Raw genomic sequence first — 18,593 nt, 5'->3', positions numbered from 1 at the left:
AAACATCCATTAATTCTCTTGAACTGAAGTATATTAAATTACGATTTTTGATTATAGGCTGTCCAAGATCTTCATTGTACACAAAGACTGACTTAACCTCTCAGCCTGTCCTCTGTACAATATCCTCCAAGTGCACAGAGGTTAGATGTTGTGTCGCTGTAAGCCCAATTAGCAGGAACTTTGCAGCCTACATTGACATTGACCCTTGTAATCACAGAATGACTGTTGGAATAGAGGACTACAAGACAAATGTGAATCTCTTGTCCTTCACATATGGTAAATACTAGTTACAAGACATAAGTAGTGGATTCATGATTATTTCATTTCTCCAGTAAGGACAAGTGAAAGAAATTCATATATCAGAATTGAGAGTTCATTAGAAATACATGTAGGCTAATTGGGTGTTGCTAAATGTCAGAGAAAATACATGTATGAAAGGTGCAGGTGCATGAATCGCAGTAAAATAAGAGAAGTCTGGTTGTGTGATACGGTATAAGCAGAATTTTTAGCAAGGATTTAATGTTGGCATTATTAGTGAGAGTGATGAGGTCGCTAAAATTGAATATCGCTAACAATTTACTCCATATCAGAGGTAGTAGTTATCTTTCTTGGGATTATAAAGTTGTGAAAATTAGCTCTCGCTAAATATATATACCCATTTTTATGGGGAAATCGCTAAATTTTGTATCTTGCAAAAAATTTCACCTTTATGGTAATTCTTTACAACATTGTAGATATCTTTATTGAATGCTGTAAAATTAGAAAAGCTTAGTGTTGTCATATCTCCATGGAACACTTAAAACAAGAGAAACCAATGGTTTTGTGATATATTTATGAAACAACTTTCTTTCTAACCTAGGAACAATGGAGAGCATTCAGTTGGAAAGTTTGATAAAACTTAGGTAAGATCACAGACTGTTGCTTTCATCATGTAAGAATTGTATGTGATGCAGATATTACATGTACCTAATTTTCCCATACATTAGCTATCAAGTGGAGAGGTTTGAGGGAGCTGAGCGATTCCTTGTGAACTTTAACCTCACAGTGTGTCTAGAATCTAGTGGAGCCTGTTACCTGGACACCATCATATTGCAAGATGCATACCTGCCCACCACAGCATGTGACTGGTCCACTCAGCAGACTAGTAAGATTAAGTCAACTACATGTACATAGACTTCACCATTTGATAATCATGTCTTCCCTTCCCAGAAGAGGGGCTTGTTGTTTTAGTGTGAATTCTTTTTCTTCTTTTTCATGTTGTGTACCATTTTTTTTACCTTGACCTTTAATGATAAAACAGTTTTCATTTTCTGCTTGAAAGAGGGGCCTAAAATATGTTTTTAAAAAACTATGGAAAATAGAAGGGGAGACATCAGTTTAAGTTTGCTAAAACAATTCCTAGTTCATTCTTGTTCAAGAATATTCCTCCTGAACTGGGAAGAAGTGCACCTTAATTTTATCAACAGCTTCATCCAATAGATTACACAAGTCTCTATCTATTCATTAAAACAAAAAATCCCTGCTCAAAAATGAAGATACAAATGAAATGAACTGTATACATAAATACCAACTTTTAAAAATTTCCATAGGGGATGTAACAACATGTAACAACATTTTTTCAAAGCTAGATTTGCAACATGTCATAAAAATAAATATTTGTCTTTTATAAACAAATGTATTAATCTAATACATTGTATTATATATTAACACAACACCAAAAAGACAGTGTGTTTTATTCTTTGTTAACTTCAACAAAACTTAAAAACACAATTTGAAAGAAATTATTTAGATTTATTTGATCAAAGTCATCAATTATTCTGCATAAAGTTGAAGATAAACTAAATTCTCCCAACAATAAGTTATGTGTAGCACATTCATATTAATAAATGTTTTTTCAATGAATTACATAGTAAAATAAAAGTTTACTCATTTGTGGCTTTATGCTATAAGCTGTTGGTTTTCAGTTCTGACTTTTTTGTTTAAGAATTGTTTGTTAAGGCAAGAAATTGAATTGTTAAATGCAAAATAGACTACAAATTTACAAGATCAGTTAATACTTTTCCTTTAAATTTTGTTTATAGGATATAATAGGAATATTACACACACACACCTCCTCCCTCCCCCCCCCCCCCCAAAAAAAAAAAAAAAACAAGACTAAAGGGTAAAAAACAATACCCTCTGGACTTACTAAATAAAAGAGGTAATCATTGGTATTTTTGAATTGTTCTTGACAATGTTCGCTTTCCAACCAACAAAAAAAGGTACATGTTAATGTATTTATAGGTTTCTCTCTGACCGACTGGTGTTAAAATATTTATAGCTAGGTTTCTCTCTGACCAACTGGTGTTAATATATTTATAGGTTTCTCTCTGACCAACTGGTGTTAATATATTTATAGGTTTCTCTCTGACCAACTGGTATGGTAACATGTCCCTGACTGCAGGAACCACCTTATACCCTACACAGCTGTCACTGTTACAGGAGTCACTGGGTGTCACAGACTATCTGAACAATGCTTCTAATAGGTGTGACAGGTCCTCTGCAACATACAAACCAGAAACACCAGGGCTAGCTGGGTGGAAAATAGGTAAGTGATCCAGTCTTGGTCTTAATAATTCTTATGGATGAAGAAGTCAGTACTTAATTTAAATTTATAATAGATTCATTGTTGTGGACTGGCATGTTTGTTATAAATGTTCATGGCATCTAAAATTCTAACTTTGCAATTTTCAGACAGTCTTTGCAATCTGAATTTGTTGGTGATGAGTGTCCTACAAACTAGCGATGGGATTAACTGTTACCTGAAATCTAAGTGTACGGCTGTGGAATGCTGTCTGGATGTACAGGATCCCCTACAACAGACCCTGCACTTCTCCCTGGATCTGGATCTCTGTCAGCAAATCTTGGAGATTAATGTGGACAAACTGGAGGAGACCAAGGCCTTATTTTCGTATAATTATGGTATAGTCGATCTGTAGCAGTGAATTACTTGATGGGATGAAATTTTAAATCCCTGATTTTCTACTTGATCAATAAAAACAAATTTTGACGTTTTTGTGTTTTTTTCAAAATAAAACTATGTTGTATATTTCTCTTTCGCAGGGACAATGGATTATTTTAGACTTTCAGACTTGATTCAGATTGAGTGAGTTATGAAGTAATATGAGCCATAATTCTTGTTTGCATTTCTTTGTCATTTCAAGTTTGATGTAGGTGTTGTCAAAGATTTATTATTATGGAATGTAGGTACTGCATGTACACATTTTTATACAGGTTTAGGATAGACTTGATCAGTACCAGTACTGTGTCTTTCTACTTGAAACTGAAACTCTGTTTTGAGACAGACTCGTGTACAAGGGAAATAGTTGTGTTCAACAATAAGCATTTACCTGCTCCATCCTGTCAAAGAAATCTTCCTTACAAGGACCCTTGTAAGTTGTTGTGAATATGGAGGCAACAAGATTTAATCATGTTTACACTGCTCTTTGATTAAAACTGTAACATTCATGTTATAAATTTGAGATGAAAAATGTGGTGTCTGTTTTTCATATGAGCCATAATCTTAACAAGATTTCATTGTATGAATTGTCAAGTATATTTTTTTTATAATTATGATGATATGTAGTTTTGTAAGAAATGAATTATGATTTCCTTCTAGCATTTTCTCTTTCACAATGGTATAACTCGAATGGGCTGAGTCCAGGCTCTAACCTGACAAAAGTAGATGCTAAGACGCTCCTGGAAACTGTGGGGGTGGGCCACTTCTTACAGGATGTGGGCTGTGAGAGGAAAGGGTCAGTGTACAACCCTTCACAGAATGGATGGAAATCAGGTATAAGGAATTGTTTAAAATCAGAGAACATGTGCGATATCCAAAATTGAACAAATTTTTCAATGACCACCATTGAAAGTAAATCAATGTTCAATGCAATCCTCAGATGGTTAACAGTTTTTCAAAATAGCAGTTTTGATTTTAGATAAGCCAGTCATATTCCATCATGTGATTTCATAAATTAAAGAAAAGAAAAGAGAAAAAAAAAAGACCCAGAGGTTTTGTGATATTATTACATCTTGATACTCAAACATATTCAAAACTGATGTAATAAATGTTTACAGATTGCCAGTTGGTAGTTGATATTGACCCCATCACAGAGCCTGTTAACTGTTTTATAAGGGACTCCTGCACTGCTATTAGTTGCTGTGCAGAGGTTGGATTTCTACAGCAGTCCTTTGAGATTTACATGACACTTGACCCCTGCACTGACACCATACAAGTAGGAATAGAAAAGCTCAACTTCAATGTCAGCTTGAGCGCCATTACTATGGGTAAGGGAGACAACTCTGAAACTTTACAATTACAATTAGAGTTTTGTTTGCAAATACAAATCAGTTACTAAACAATAAAAAATATTTTAGGTGCAACAAATGAACTGTATCTTAATGGGATTGTACGAGTCATGTAAGTAGAGCTTTATGTTGTTGTGGTGAACAGAAGTATATTCCTCAAGGTTCTATATTTGTAAATACTGAATTGTAGGCCTCGGAGTATCATATGCACAGAATAAGATGTGGCTTTCATATTGAATTTTTGCCAAATTGGATTAAATATTGCTTATGAAATTGATTATGTCGACATTCATAGAATTGCAAATTACATGTATTTACATAAACATAGAGAAAAACTTCCAGTGGTATAACTTATGTTTAACTTGAAAATGACAGGGACTTGCACATCTGAAGACTAAATGTTTGATTTTTGTATATTTCTTTTACAGTCTTTGATAACTGTGTTTGTGCTGAAATACTTGATTGCATGAAATGCTCTATTTTTCTGTGCATTAATGTAGAACACAGTACTGCAGAATATGCTAAATGTGAATTAGTTTTATGGCTATTGTAAATGTAATGCATGTATGATAATCACACATACAGTGTAACATACGTGTACATGATATGGCCTGTCTTTTGAATTGTCTCATACATATCTGGACCAACTTCCTGCAGGTGACTGTTCAATGTGGATTGGACTGTATTTCATGGTCTTTATATTTGGGGCATCTTATTTATAGATACACTATTGTGGACCTGCAACAGGCAAGAAAGTACAATGTGTCCATGACTGTGAAGGTCTGCTTTGAGGCCGCTGACGACAACCTTTGTCTGTATTCAGTGGATGTTTTCTCCTCCACTCTCCTTCCAAAGCGTATCTGTAACTGGGAGGCTGACTTCTCACAACCAGGTGTGTTTAATTAGATTTTTTAATAGTTTTTATCAACATAAGGTGGTTCTTATATACATTTCTGAATGTACTTTAATTGATATTTTAAAATAATTGGCATTTAAATGTACTCAGACTTGATTACATCATTGACATTTAAAAAATCTAAATAAAAAACCCATGTGTATTTACTTTTTAAACCAATTCAAATTCAGTAAGTGTTGAAGTTGATGCAGTTATTACCTGATTGAATTTAGGATTCACAATATCCCAGTGGTATTTTGAAAACTCCGTACCACTCCCAAATTTCGGGTTGAGCCCAGAGAAGTGGAACAAGCTGTTGGATGATTTAGGAATCAGGTCATTCATAAGTACCAGTCCCTGTTCATTAGATATGGAAGCCTACACACCCACCACCCCACAAGGATGGAATAATGGTAAACACTGCTGGCTATTTTGTACAGAATTTGTAAAACAGTTTTGAATTATCTGAATTTCTCAATAACTACATGCACAAATATTTTAAGCTGTTATGCCCCCATGATCAGAGATTTGGGGAAGGGTGGATTGGTTATAGTTTTTGGTCTTTCTATTTGTCTGCAAAACTTTAACTTTGGACATATCCTTTGAATTGATGATGACAGGGCTTTTGTATTTCACATGCATATTCCTTGTGACAAGACCTTTCTTCTGTTACCAATATTTGACCTTGTGACTGTCTTCTTGGAGTATACCTGCTTTTGAAAACTTTAACCTTGGCCATAACTAGTGACTCATATTTCACATGTGTATTCCATTTGACAAGACCTTTCTATAGGTAACAAAGTTTTTGCACCTAATGAGCTTAAACTGGGAGGTTGGCTAACTTTTGAAAAACTTTAACCTTGAATATAAGTTTTGAATGGCTAGCGATAGGGCTTTCATATTTCATATGTGCATTCCTTGTAATTTATTGGTTTATAGCAGGGGATTATTATTATTTTTCACCAGGGAAATATTTGATAGCTGGTGGGCATATTGAACATTACTCAAAATTGAATTCTCTTTCCTCTTTGTATAGTTTTTATTTACTTAATACGTAATGACAGTAGTAATTTTTTTCCAGAATGTCAGCAGGACTTGTCATCTACATTTTTAGCCCTGCCCTCACATGCCCGGTGTCAGATACCCTTGTACTGCTCTGGTTTTAGCTGTTGTATTTATGATGAACACATTCTGTATCACCACTTTACTGTGGGGGTCAGACTGGATGACTGTAATCATCTAGTCACCATTCAATTAGAGAAACTCTACATAGAAATCCCTCTTGTCAACTACACATTTGGTATGTCAACTCAAATTTTTGTGAGCATCTTTAGTTTTATTTGTACATAGATCTGAAAATGTACATGTAACTTGATTTAGTGTATTGCACTGTATAATGATTCTCATTTAACAGGTGTTAGTGAGAAGAGGTGGATTATGAGTGTCTTGAGATTTGAGTACGTAAATCTGCTAAATATTTTTAAAACATTTCCACAGTTGGATTTAACTGTTGTGAAATAAACTTCTCAAGGATGAAAAATGCACAACATTAACTGCTGTCATGAAGCATTGCCATTCACAAAAGAGCTCACTGTTTATTTATGGCTTTTAATCTAAAGGTTTGTCAATCTTTGTATACATTTGTAGGTTTAGAATAGATGACCTACCAACAGAAAACAGCTACAAAATCACTGCTTCTGTTCGCATTTGCTTCGAACAGGCATCATGTGCAGTAGACACTATCAACCTGTTGTCTGATTTCAAGGTACCCAAAACAACATGTGAATGGGGAACAGGCTTCTTGACAGGTAGTGTTTTAGCCATTCACTTAGTTGATCTGAAAGTTGTAAATTCATATGCTTTCAATATTAAAATTTCCATGAAGTGTAACTTGCAATATCTTTCATTTAATTCATAAAGGTCATGAAGTTAGAAAGTTGATACAATTGTTTAAAAATCTTTATAGGAGGTATGGGGGAATTCCTCATATTCTTATTTTTTGTTTTATTTTGCAGACTTTTCTTTAAAGTCTTGGCTTAGAGGTAAGGGATTGGCAGACGGAGTGAACCTTTCCCAGACTGATGCCAGACGGCTGGAAACAGCAGTTGGTCTCTCAGATTACCTTGAGGACACCAATCAGTGCAGCAGGGCTAGCAGTGAATACCAGTCTAACAACAATGATGGATGGAACAATGGTATAACACATCATCATGTACATAGAGCCCCTCCCCAATTATAGTTTAGTTTAAAATTACTGGAATTACAATGCTTGGCTGTCTCTCTTGACATTTTATTTGTCGAGAAGTCATCTTCTTTCTGTACCAAAGATCCCTCTCCCAAAATCTGGAATTTCATCCTTCCCCTATGTTTTTTTCTTAGATGTCCTTTGAGAGTTATTTTTTCACTGAAACACAAGTTTTATCCTGAGACTGATCAAAGTCACATGAAGACATGAATTATGGAAATGAATAGAACAAAAACAACCTGGGTTAAAGGACACTATTTTAAGACATAAAACTGATTGACATTACTTTTCTAGAATGTAGTGATGCCTCATTGCCACCCCCTCTACCACCATCAGTCTCCTGCAGAATCCTACCCGATTGCAGCAGTATTGACTGTTGTGCGGATGTGAGCTTCCTTGCTAATCGTTCTGTCAACATCCAGGTCCTGATGGATCCGTGTGCTTCTGTCCTGAGTCTGAACATTGAGAAGATCCAACATAACATGACTTTGTACAACTACCAGTTTGGCAAGCTGGATAATTTCACACTGCAAGGAATTATTAAGATTGAGTATGTGTTGATACGTGTATTTCCAGTAGTAGAGTGGTGGTTTTGAGATTGAGTATGTGTTGATACGTGTATTTCCAGTAGTAGAGTGGTGGTTTTGAGATTGAGTATGTGTTGATATGTGTATTTCCAGTAGTAGAGTGGTGGTTTTGAGATGAAAGATACAAATAACTGTACATACCAATGTATTTAAAAGAGTTTTAAAACAGGTAACCTGCACTTTGTCTTTTTTTTCCAGCTATATGATTGAGAATTTTCCATTATTAAGAACCTATGTTGTAAGCATGAACTTAAGTCTGTGTTTGGAATCCTCTGAGCCAAGTGACTGTGTGTACTCTGAAGTAATTCTGAAGAATGCAGTCCTTCCCAAACAGACCTGTGACTACGCTATGGATTACGTGAATCCTGGTGAGTGTATACAAAAGCTACAAGTGCTTTACCAGTGATATACATTGTATATTTAGGAAAGATAGTTTTAGTTAATAGCTTGATGAATATTTAAAAAAAATGTAGATGGTTGATATGAAGGGTATAGATAGAATCTACATGTACATTTATTTGTATGTGTAATCATCCTTTAGGCAATATATGAATGCAGCAATAAGCATTTGTACCCACCACGTGTGTATACGAAAACATATTATGCATCTTAATGTGCTTAAGAGTTCAACAAAGGGAAAGAATTATTTGGCAACTCTGAAATTGCATATTCACTAATGTGCCCTTTGGAGGGTATTTGTCCTATTAGGACAGTTCTAGTACAGTTTGCTGTCCTCTTTCTAGGGTTCAGTCTGGGATCATGGCTGTCCACCAAGGGTTACACCGAACCCCTGACAGGTGACCAAGCCAACTCTCTGATGAGGGATCTAGGAATGGAGAAGTTTGTGAGTTTAACTTGTGATAGAAACAGCTCCTTTTATCAGCCAGAGACCATTCCTGGATGGAAGATTGAACCAGGTACAAATTTCAAATAAACTTGAGATCAACTGTCACAATCTTTCATTCATGTATTGGAAGTAACTTACTTGAGTGTACATTTTTATAGATTTCACTGGTTAATAATTGTTTTAGACCTACATTTACAAAATCGTTGACTTGTAGAACCTGATTATGTATTGTCAAAATTTGTCTGACTCTACAGGCTGCATGGCTGAGCCAGTGGAACTGTGGGAGAATGACACAAACTGTTACATTAACAGTAACTGTACCATGATCAGTTGCTGCTTGGATGATGAGGTGACTGGTAAATCTTATCAGCTGTCTGTTCAGATCCTGACCTGTGACCAGAAGCTGCTAGTCACCCTGGAGAGAAGAACTTTCACACTGCCTCTGGTGAACTATGCTGATGGAGCCACTCATATCTTTACGCTGTTTGGTGTTTTCATTCTAGAGTGAGTTCAGTTATGATTCTTCTAAAATTTCTTTCTCTACCATTTATACTATTTTCAATGTAAGAGTACTCCACTAGGGGTATATGTTTCACAACCTCTTGATTTTAATGGTAGGGGTAAACATTCATTTGTGACTGGAAGCAATTTTCTTTTTCATTATTTTCCAGACTCAACATAGATGATCTGATATCTCGGAACGAGTATGCTATATTTTTGAAACTGAAGCTTTGCTATACCCCAAAAATGAATTGTGAGAAAATCATCACACTTCTGGAAAACTCGAGGTGCTCTAAAGTGAACTGCACTACAGATCAGTTTGCCATAAATGGTATGAACTTCGAACTCTATATTGCTATGAAGTGATAAAAGTTTGATGTGAGAAAATATTCTGGCCTGGTAAAATAATTAGCTATTAGTAGAAAGTGTAATGAAAAAGAGACAGCTAATATTTGCTTTTATTTTAGAGTTTTCATTGACCCAGTGGTTAAACGACAGTCAGATATCAGCTGGACCTGTGTTAGAGGAGTGGGTTGTAGAGCACCTTAACATGGACCTCAAACTGTCTGCGCTACTTATGAACCCTGCCTGTGACAAAACCTCCTACTTAGTGGATCAGAACAACTGGAATACATCAAGTAATGGGCTCAAATTATCCTCATCATTTAGGGGCTTTAAATGTGTCAAAAGGCTTTTAAGCTATGTGGTAATTGTATACTATGTATGGATGTCCTCTTTGAAGAAGAGCAGCATTTTGCTATGCATCTGTTGGTTATTAAAGATAATGTTGTCCAAGCAATTACTAGAGAATGCATAAAACATTGTAGACAGTCCAGTCATGACTAGTGAATGTGTTGGTTAAAAAAGTCACAGGAATTTTTAGTATGCATAGTGATTGTTGTCTGAATGATAACTAGGGAACTGTTTGTCAATTGGTCATTACACTATACAGACAGGCTGGTCATGTTTGATAAATGACCTCAACTGATTTGCAAGTCAAAATATGAAAGGATTTTGGACTATGTGATATGCATGCTGTAATTGTTGTCCTACCAACAACTATAGAACCTTTAACTTTATAGTAACTATGATGAAAATTCATTGGCAAGTTGGTCTACTATTGCATGACTGTTATTGAAGTTCAGATCAAAATATCAATGTATGCATACAGTGATTGTTGTCTTCAAGATAATTTGAATGTTTTTATTAATTAGTTATCTGTCTGCATAGGCAAATTGATTTTCGCTATAAGATAACTATTGGTTTTTGGGTCAAAGGGTCACAGTGTCTCCTAAACAAAGACATAAATTTAGGAAAAGAATGCATATATATACATTATTTTTAACAAAGATGCCTTCTTAATTTTTTTTTCAGTTGTATGTGTATGTTACAATATTTTTTGTCATATAATGAGGTGTTTGAAATCTGTGAATTTTGTTTCTGTAAAGATGGTAATATTTTGCAGTGTGTCCCCAGTCTCTGTCTCTGCCAGCCCTCCCCACACACACATCCTGCATGCTGACATCCTACTGCTCTGGACTGACCTGTTGTACAAACATTGCACTGATGAGGATGACCTTCCAGTCTGAGGTCAAGCTAGATAGATGCCAAGGAAAAGTGTTTCTGAAAATTGAAAATCAGCAAATGTCCATTGCACTTCACAAGTTCCAGTTCTCATCTTGGCAAATATACACCCTTGGGAATGTGCTGAGGTTGAAGTGAGTATTCTCTTGAACGTATAACCTGGTATAGAGCAAAATTTGGATGTAAATGTTCTTTCTTCTCCTATGAAAGCATATACTTAATTCATTCTCTAAAAAAATTTTGGTGAATGTGGCTATTTTGTTGACATTTCAGGTACAAAGTAGATCACATAACAGCAGAGAGCAAGTACAGATTTAGCCTGAATGTTAGTGTCTGTTTGGAAACATCAGATGAATGTTACCTCAATTTTCCAGTGATGACAGATGTTGATATACCTATTCTTGACTGTGATTTCAACAATGTGTCCTATGCCATCAAAGGTTTGTATGATTACAGACCCATTGCTTATTTTCAATTGTGCATGTACAAATGTACATTCAATGTGGATACAAATATCATAAATTGTTGTTAATAGCATCATAGCAATATCCATGTAAAAGAGAATGATGAAAAAATACTGTGAAATCATATAAATTTGTGGGGTTCAATTTTCATCAATATTTTACAGTTTCATTGGGATGCAATTTTGTAAATAAGGTTTCTATACATTGAAACATTATGTAAATTGTGTATTTTGTTGTGGTTTGAAATTTTTGAGGCAGATGTACCAACAAAATGCACGAAATTTGAGCCCCCACAAAACCCAATGATTCCACTGTAAATAAAACACTTCATATCAATATATTTCACAAGGTACCTGCTTTACTGTAGAAGAGTTTGTGTGAATTTTACAGGTTTCAACTTCACAAATTTCCTTATCACTCGAGGACTTCCTCCGTCTTCTACAGTCTTGTCTTCTGACAATACCCTGCAGCTACTGGAACATTTGAGAGTGGAGACATTCTTTAATGACACTGCATGTGACAGAGCCTCATTTTCTGGTGCCCTTCCCTCAGGATTTTCTATAGGTATTACTTGATTTTATAAAACGAGACTTGTTTCTGATACACTTGATTTAGAATTTTTATAGTGAATCATATATGTAATATGTTTTCAAATGTTTGTCACAGATGCTGGGTGCACTGAAGACATTTCTCCTTTTCTGCTGAACCTTACCAAAACAAACTGTAGAATTGGTTCCTCTTGCCTGGATTTCCTCTGCTGTTCCCAGATAACTACAATTGGAAGGACTCTGAATTACGATTTCAGTGTTGATCCCTGTTTGCATACTTTGAGTGTCAGCATTGAGGACTTTGACTATCAGAGATCACTAGTTAACTTTGAATATGGTGTTGCACAAACATTTACTGTTGGCCAGGTCTTTGTAGTAGAGTAAGCAAAATATTTTTGTATAAAGTGTTTGAATGAAGGAATTTATAGGTCTTTATGTTTTTATAGTATATATTGTGTATGCTTTGCTTTCCTACAGGTACCAGGTAACAGATTTGACCGGACAAAGACAGTTTTTAATTGATCTGAAGCTCAGTGCCTGCTTTGATGATGGTGAACCATGTCAACAGATCATACCTATCCTTAAAAACTACCTGGTGACAAAACCACAGTGTGCTTGGTATACAGGATTTGTACAGCCTGGTGAGCACAATATCAGAGAGAATATACATGAAAATGAAATCAGAACTTTCTGAAAATCCCAAGTTGATATAGTTATAGTGTTTATTTACATGTCTCATTATAAATAGTACTTCACCTTCTGAAAGTTTTAAGGAACATGATTTGAATTCAGTACTATACTAAACAGAACATTTCATTTTACTTTTACACAGGTTTTTCCTACACCAGCTGGCAGAGCACTCATGGATTAACAGGGACTCTAGTTCTACAGTCCAGTGATGTGGCAAGTCTTCTTAGCACATTGGGAGTCACAAAGTATATGCAGTCTCCTTCTTGCAATGGAATGACTGGAGACTACGAAAATCCGTATCAGGGCTGGAGATCAGGTAAGTCTATGAACTAGACAAATGCCATGCTTGTTATGGTAAAGAAACTGCTGTTGTCACTGTAGTTACTAGTTGATGGACATCAACTCATTCATTTCATCAAACAATTTTAATTTTCTAATTCTCCTGCAATGTAGAAATTAAAAATACACTTCCCAAAACTTTACATTACTCCAAATCTCGGGTGCGAACCTCTTTAATACTGTGTGTGTTTTACATTGCAGTATGTTCGAACGATGAGGGAATCAACAGACCTCTGTTTAACACCAGTTTAGCGACGTGTATCCTGTCCCAGACTTGTACAGGAGTGAAATGTTGTATAAGTGTGCCCAGGCTGAGTTTATCCGTCCAGTCCTATGTGGAGGTCAATTCTTGTAACCAAACACTGGAATTGGGAATAGAGAGATTAAAATTTAATAGGAGTCTGTATGGTTACAAGTTTGGAGAGCATGAACAATTTGATCTTTATGGATTTGTGGTCATTGAGTAAGTACGATGTGTAGTGACACAGACTCAAGAGAGCTTATTTTTTTTGTCGTCTGTTCCCGACTTACTGCCCACTTCTATCAAATTTTTTTTTTTACATGGCCAGTTTCAGCCAAACATGGCACAAGTTATGATAATATCACCCACCAAAATTTTTAAAATAGGTTATGAAAAACAGTAATGCAAATATAATTTTTCAAGGAAATGTCCAAAGATTCTTTAATATGTAAAGTGTGATACAGTTTTTCTGGACCCCAAACCTGAGGAGGCAAATTTGGGGCTAATAGAAGTGTCGATAATAAATTGGAAAAATTCTATTATCTTCTATGAACATTAGGGCTATGGTTTGTCAAAGGCATATATTATGTAAAGATTTGGATCTTTTTAAAATCATGCTAGGATGAGGTCACATAGAATACCGGAGTTTTACATGAATATAACAATTTATGGGAAAAATCTTTAAAAATCAATTCATATATGTATATATATGTATATATATCATCATCATCATATTCTATATGCACTGGTAAGAGATTATCTTTCTTTTTGTAGTTTTATAATAACTGACTTGCCATTTGGAGGAAGCAATGGCCAGTATTTGGTGAATTTGAACATCAGTATCTGTTTTGAGTCTGGACAGCCGTGTGACGCTGTGATATCTGTGTTTGAGGATTCACTATTGCCTAAAGAAAACTGCAACAGAAGAAGGGACTTCTTAGATCCAGGTCAGTATAATGCGTCTATTAGTAATGATAATATGGTACATATCAAATGAAGATGGAAGAAGTTGCTTAAAATTGAATATTGACATGCAGGATTTTCTCTGGATACATGGAAAACTCAACATGGCATAATCAGCAGTGGACCACTAGATGTACACAATGTAAAACTCCTAATGCAGGACCTTGGGGTGGCTCCATTTGTTAAGGATCCCTCAGATAGATGTGATTGGACCTCATCTGCCTATTCTGGAGCAAATGCAGATGGATGGAGTGATGGTAAATCCTGGTTGATTTTTACATCGTAATGATGCTTCATTGCAAGTCTTTTTATTTCTGAATTTGAAATAGAAGACATATTTTGATGTTCCCACCATGAATTGGTTTGGAATTATATTGTGGTCCCTTTCCATCTGCCCATCATTTTGTCTTTTTTATGTTTTTTTGGGGTGGTGGTGGGCCTGCAAATAATATACTTAATGTGTTTTTAGTAGAATTCACAGTTTTCTAAACTTAATGTACAGTACTTGATTTATATTAGAAAAATTCAGTGTTCTACACTTTGTGTGCTGTGATTGCAGGTATTGAACCAATTATCAGTTTGTGGTTGTGTAGGTTTAAGATAACAGTAAAATTTCACTGCAACTTACCCAATTTTAGCAGACCCTGCTCTGTATTTGCAGATTTTGGTCAATTTTTTTTTATCCGATATAGAGTTATTACCTTTGAAATTAAAAAATTTCATAGAAATCAGTTTTCTAGACAGTTTTTGTAAATTGAGATACTGAACAGACCCAGGTCATACTGTAGTTTATTATTGTATATTGATACACTGTAAGTTACAGACAAAGTGAGAGATTATTCTAGTGGCGATATCTGAGCATAGCTATGACCTTTGGAGTTTAGTTTTTCAGACTCTTTGTTCTGTGGATATTTGCCTGATTTAGTGTGTAGATGTGACAAGTTTCATCTCGAACTTGACCTTTTATTCACTTGACATGGTAATTTCCTGTCTATACAATGTACATATATTTACTTAGTTACAAATTGAGGAGATTTTGTCTTACTGATATATCTACTATTTGCATCCATTATAAAATTTTATGTCTGCTTTAATGGAATTTCAAGGTCCTTTGATATGAAAAGAATATGACCATGAAATTACCTTGATACAAAAATAAGACTGCAACACCCACTTTTTTATGTCAAAAGAATATACACATTATAATTGTTGCATACAAAATATCATATTTCAATGCAACCAATGAATATGACTATGAGAACAAACTATCCTTAAAAGCATCTGTATTTAAACCCATCAAGGTCAATTTATTGACTTTATCCATAATGCAACCCATCCTGATGGCCATTCTTGCACGAATTTAGTGAATGTAAACAAAATTAAGGAATTCTGAAAAACATTTTCAAAGCCCCCCCCCCCCCCCCCCCCCCCCCCAATCTACATGTACAAATAGATCTGTCTATAATTACTTTATCTACAGGTTGTAACACCACAACGGAGGGGTTGTCTTCCCTTGGTGCTGAGACTCGCTGCTCCATTTCCTCATCCTGTACTGATGTACACTGCTGTCTGAAGTCCAAAACCCTGCAGGAGATGTTTGATGCCTACATCTACCTAGAGCCCTGCAACAGCAAGGTGACTGTAGGCATAGAGAAGTTTCAGTGGAACGATACACTAGTGGACTATCAGTTTGGGACGTCCATGCATGTTTCTCTGTTTGGCCTCATCAATCTTGAGTAAGTTTTTGCAGATTTTACTTGTGTATTTGTATACTGTTGTGCTCTACTTGGGTCCAGTTGCACAAAAGTTAGTTAGATTTAACTGACAGTTAATATCTAGTTAACGCTATATACATGTATGAGTTAATGGCAAGTTAACTGTCGGTTAAAGTTAAATAACCTTTGTGCAATTGGGTCCAGGTATTTCTTATTTTGCTATTTCCAAATTGTCAGATTTATTGAATATCATTGCATACCTTATTATAATTGGAAAAAATATTACTAAACCCCTTTGAAACTCATTGCTAATATACAAGCAGTTAATCTCTATTATAATCTTGTCCAAATCTTCACAGCTATATCATCACAGACTTGGTGAGTGAGAATGTATATGGAGTAAGATTCAACTTGAGTATTTGTTTGAACTCCACTGGTCCCTGTGAAGTTCATGTAGAAGTGTTCAATGAAAATCGGCTAAACAAACCCAGCTGCAACTGGACCAGAGACTTTGCTATTGAAGGTACACCATATATTGTCAATCCTTGTTTATTAGTCACTTCCTAAAATTCATTAATTTAAATGAACTTTGAATACAAGCAAGGTAAGGGAAAAAAAATTATGTTTGGTATATAACGAAATGAAATACATGTAAATGTATTTTGCAGGTTTCTCCTTGGAGTCATGGCTGTCAGAAAGAGGTTACACAGACTCAGCTGATTTGCCCAATTACATTGTATCTCAGCTGCTGCAAGACCTTGACATAGCTCCATTTCTAAGTGACACTAGCTGCAACAGGAGATCTTTCCCTTTTTACCCAAACACAGATGGATGGAACAAAGGTGAATTATAAATGACTAGTTTATCAACATGGTAATTATAAATGACTAGTTTATCAACACAGTAATTTTTCCCTGTGTCCATGTGACTTGAATTAACATTGTTACATTTGCAATATTTGTTTGAATACCAGATTACTTACATCTTGTACGAAACTGTCCCATTGATTTCAGCTTGTGGTGAGTATGTGGCCCTGAGCCCTATATCCTCCAACACAACCTGCCATATTTTTGACTTCTGTACTGGTGTGAGGTGCTGCTCAGAAGTGGGATTTATTCGTCAATCTCTGAATACATTCCTCATCATTGACAACTGTAACTACAAACTGGCTGTTGGGATTGAGAAGCTGGTAGTCAATAGTAGTTTACACTCCTATGTCTATGGTACTACTGAGACAGTCATGTTGAATGGAGTTGTCAGGTTACAGTAAGTGCATGCATTTTTTGTTTATTTTTTTCCCACATGCATCTCCTACATGTATACATGGATTGGAATTACATGTGATTATGTTTGCCAGATTGAGATGTCAATCTAGCCAAATTGGATAGAAAATACAAACAGTTGAAGTCAACTTTAAAATGAAATAATAGAAAAACATGTTTTTGAAATTGCATATATTTTATATAGGTACTCCATTAATGATTTTCCTAATGAGAACAAGTTCCAAGTGAATGTCAGTCTGAAAATCTGCTTTGAAACCAACAAACCCTGTTTACTAGAAATTCCAGTATTCTCCAACACAAAGCTGCCAAAGAAGGTGTGCGACTGGACAACAGACTTCCTGGATCCAAGTAAGTCTCCACAACAGCCAGTAACAAGTGTGTCATACAAAAACTTCTTCTGATAATACATATTTCTGTTGTGGAGCTGGTTGATGGAAAATGGTTTTTAACAAAACGTGACTGTAGAACTGTCAGCACATTGGCAACAAGAGAAATTTCTGGAACTAATAATGTCTTTCATTCATTTACAATTTCCAAATACAAGGACCCCTTAGGTCAAAGGAATACAGCATATTCTGTATTGGGGAAAACAACTCTTGGTGGAAATATTTGCTACGTTCACTGTGTAGATAGATCCATGAATTCCAGAAACAACGAATAAATTTGATTTTAAAAAATCATAATTTATATGCGAGTCCAGTCTACCAGACAATCTATAATGTAAAATTAAAAAAAAAAAATACACACAAACTGGTTGTGATCTGAGATACTTTAATAGTATTTTTTATCTGTGATTGCCATGTTTTCCTTAAATTCAAATCAGCATATGATGATTTGTATTATTAAATCTTTAAACAACAGTTTATAGAGCCAAAGCCAACTGTTTTATCACCCAAAACACAAATGTCTTTGTTCTTCATTAACCCATGCATAAGATTACCTAAGACACTGATTACCTGATAATGTACTGAATATTTTTAGACTATATCTTTTGATCCAAGGAGGATATGGCTTTGATATTTCACATATAAATGCCTCATGATAGACCTTTTTAGTTCATCTGAGCTGAAAGCTCAAGTGAGCTTATTTGATCATTCATTGTCTGTAGTCTGTCGGTAAACTTTTTTACATTTTTTACTTTTTCTCCAGAACCTCAGGACCAATTTCAACCAAACTTGGCAATAAGCATCATTGGGTGAAGGGGATTCTAGTTTATTCAAATGAAGGGGAACACCTTTCTCCAAGGGGAGATAATCACAAAAACGTGAAAATAGGGTGGGGTCATTTATAAATTTTCATCTCGAGAACCACTTGGCCAGGACAGTTGAAAGAGCAAGGTGCATT

At 35.3% G+C, this 18,593-nt stretch overlaps 1 protein-coding gene across 1 annotated transcript in view; it reads left to right on the top strand.

The window, feature by feature from the left end:
- Positions 1-18,593, top strand: part of LOC125653681 (uncharacterized) — a 226,576-nt gene that overhangs the window by 44,905 nt on the left and 163,078 nt on the right. Inside the window, exons 60-95 of the mRNA XM_056150422.1 lie at positions 58-276; positions 860-902; positions 987-1,144; positions 2,399-2,587; positions 2,734-2,961; positions 3,103-3,145; positions 3,274-3,431; positions 3,659-3,832; positions 4,117-4,326; positions 4,417-4,459; positions 5,070-5,239; positions 5,476-5,655; positions 6,324-6,542; positions 6,657-6,699; positions 6,890-7,050; positions 7,258-7,437; positions 7,782-8,037; positions 8,273-8,442; positions 8,818-8,991; positions 9,176-9,425; positions 9,593-9,753; positions 9,890-10,060; positions 10,888-11,140; positions 11,280-11,446; positions 11,861-12,034; positions 12,137-12,398; positions 12,496-12,659; positions 12,851-13,024; positions 13,249-13,510; positions 14,063-14,235; positions 14,326-14,508; positions 15,732-15,987; positions 16,326-16,489; positions 16,635-16,808; positions 16,980-17,232; positions 17,434-17,597. Coding sequence (XP_056006397.1) covers positions 58-276; positions 860-902; positions 987-1,144; positions 2,399-2,587; positions 2,734-2,961; positions 3,103-3,145; positions 3,274-3,431; positions 3,659-3,832; positions 4,117-4,326; positions 4,417-4,459; positions 5,070-5,239; positions 5,476-5,655; positions 6,324-6,542; positions 6,657-6,699; positions 6,890-7,050; positions 7,258-7,437; positions 7,782-8,037; positions 8,273-8,442; positions 8,818-8,991; positions 9,176-9,425; positions 9,593-9,753; positions 9,890-10,060; positions 10,888-11,140; positions 11,280-11,446; positions 11,861-12,034; positions 12,137-12,398; positions 12,496-12,659; positions 12,851-13,024; positions 13,249-13,510; positions 14,063-14,235; positions 14,326-14,508; positions 15,732-15,987; positions 16,326-16,489; positions 16,635-16,808; positions 16,980-17,232; positions 17,434-17,597 — 6,423 coding nt within the window. The remainder of the gene's footprint in view (positions 1-57; positions 277-859; positions 903-986; positions 1,145-2,398; positions 2,588-2,733; positions 2,962-3,102; positions 3,146-3,273; positions 3,432-3,658; positions 3,833-4,116; positions 4,327-4,416; positions 4,460-5,069; positions 5,240-5,475; positions 5,656-6,323; positions 6,543-6,656; positions 6,700-6,889; positions 7,051-7,257; positions 7,438-7,781; positions 8,038-8,272; positions 8,443-8,817; positions 8,992-9,175; positions 9,426-9,592; positions 9,754-9,889; positions 10,061-10,887; positions 11,141-11,279; positions 11,447-11,860; positions 12,035-12,136; positions 12,399-12,495; positions 12,660-12,850; positions 13,025-13,248; positions 13,511-14,062; positions 14,236-14,325; positions 14,509-15,731; positions 15,988-16,325; positions 16,490-16,634; positions 16,809-16,979; positions 17,233-17,433; positions 17,598-18,593) is intronic.

The sequence above is a fragment of the Ostrea edulis genome, chromosome 1, assembly GCF_947568905.1.
Source record: "Ostrea edulis chromosome 1, xbOstEdul1.1, whole genome shotgun sequence".
Classification (NCBI taxonomy): domain Eukaryota; kingdom Metazoa; phylum Mollusca; class Bivalvia; order Ostreida; family Ostreidae; genus Ostrea; species Ostrea edulis.
This window is presented reverse-complemented; position numbering and strand designations above follow the sequence as displayed.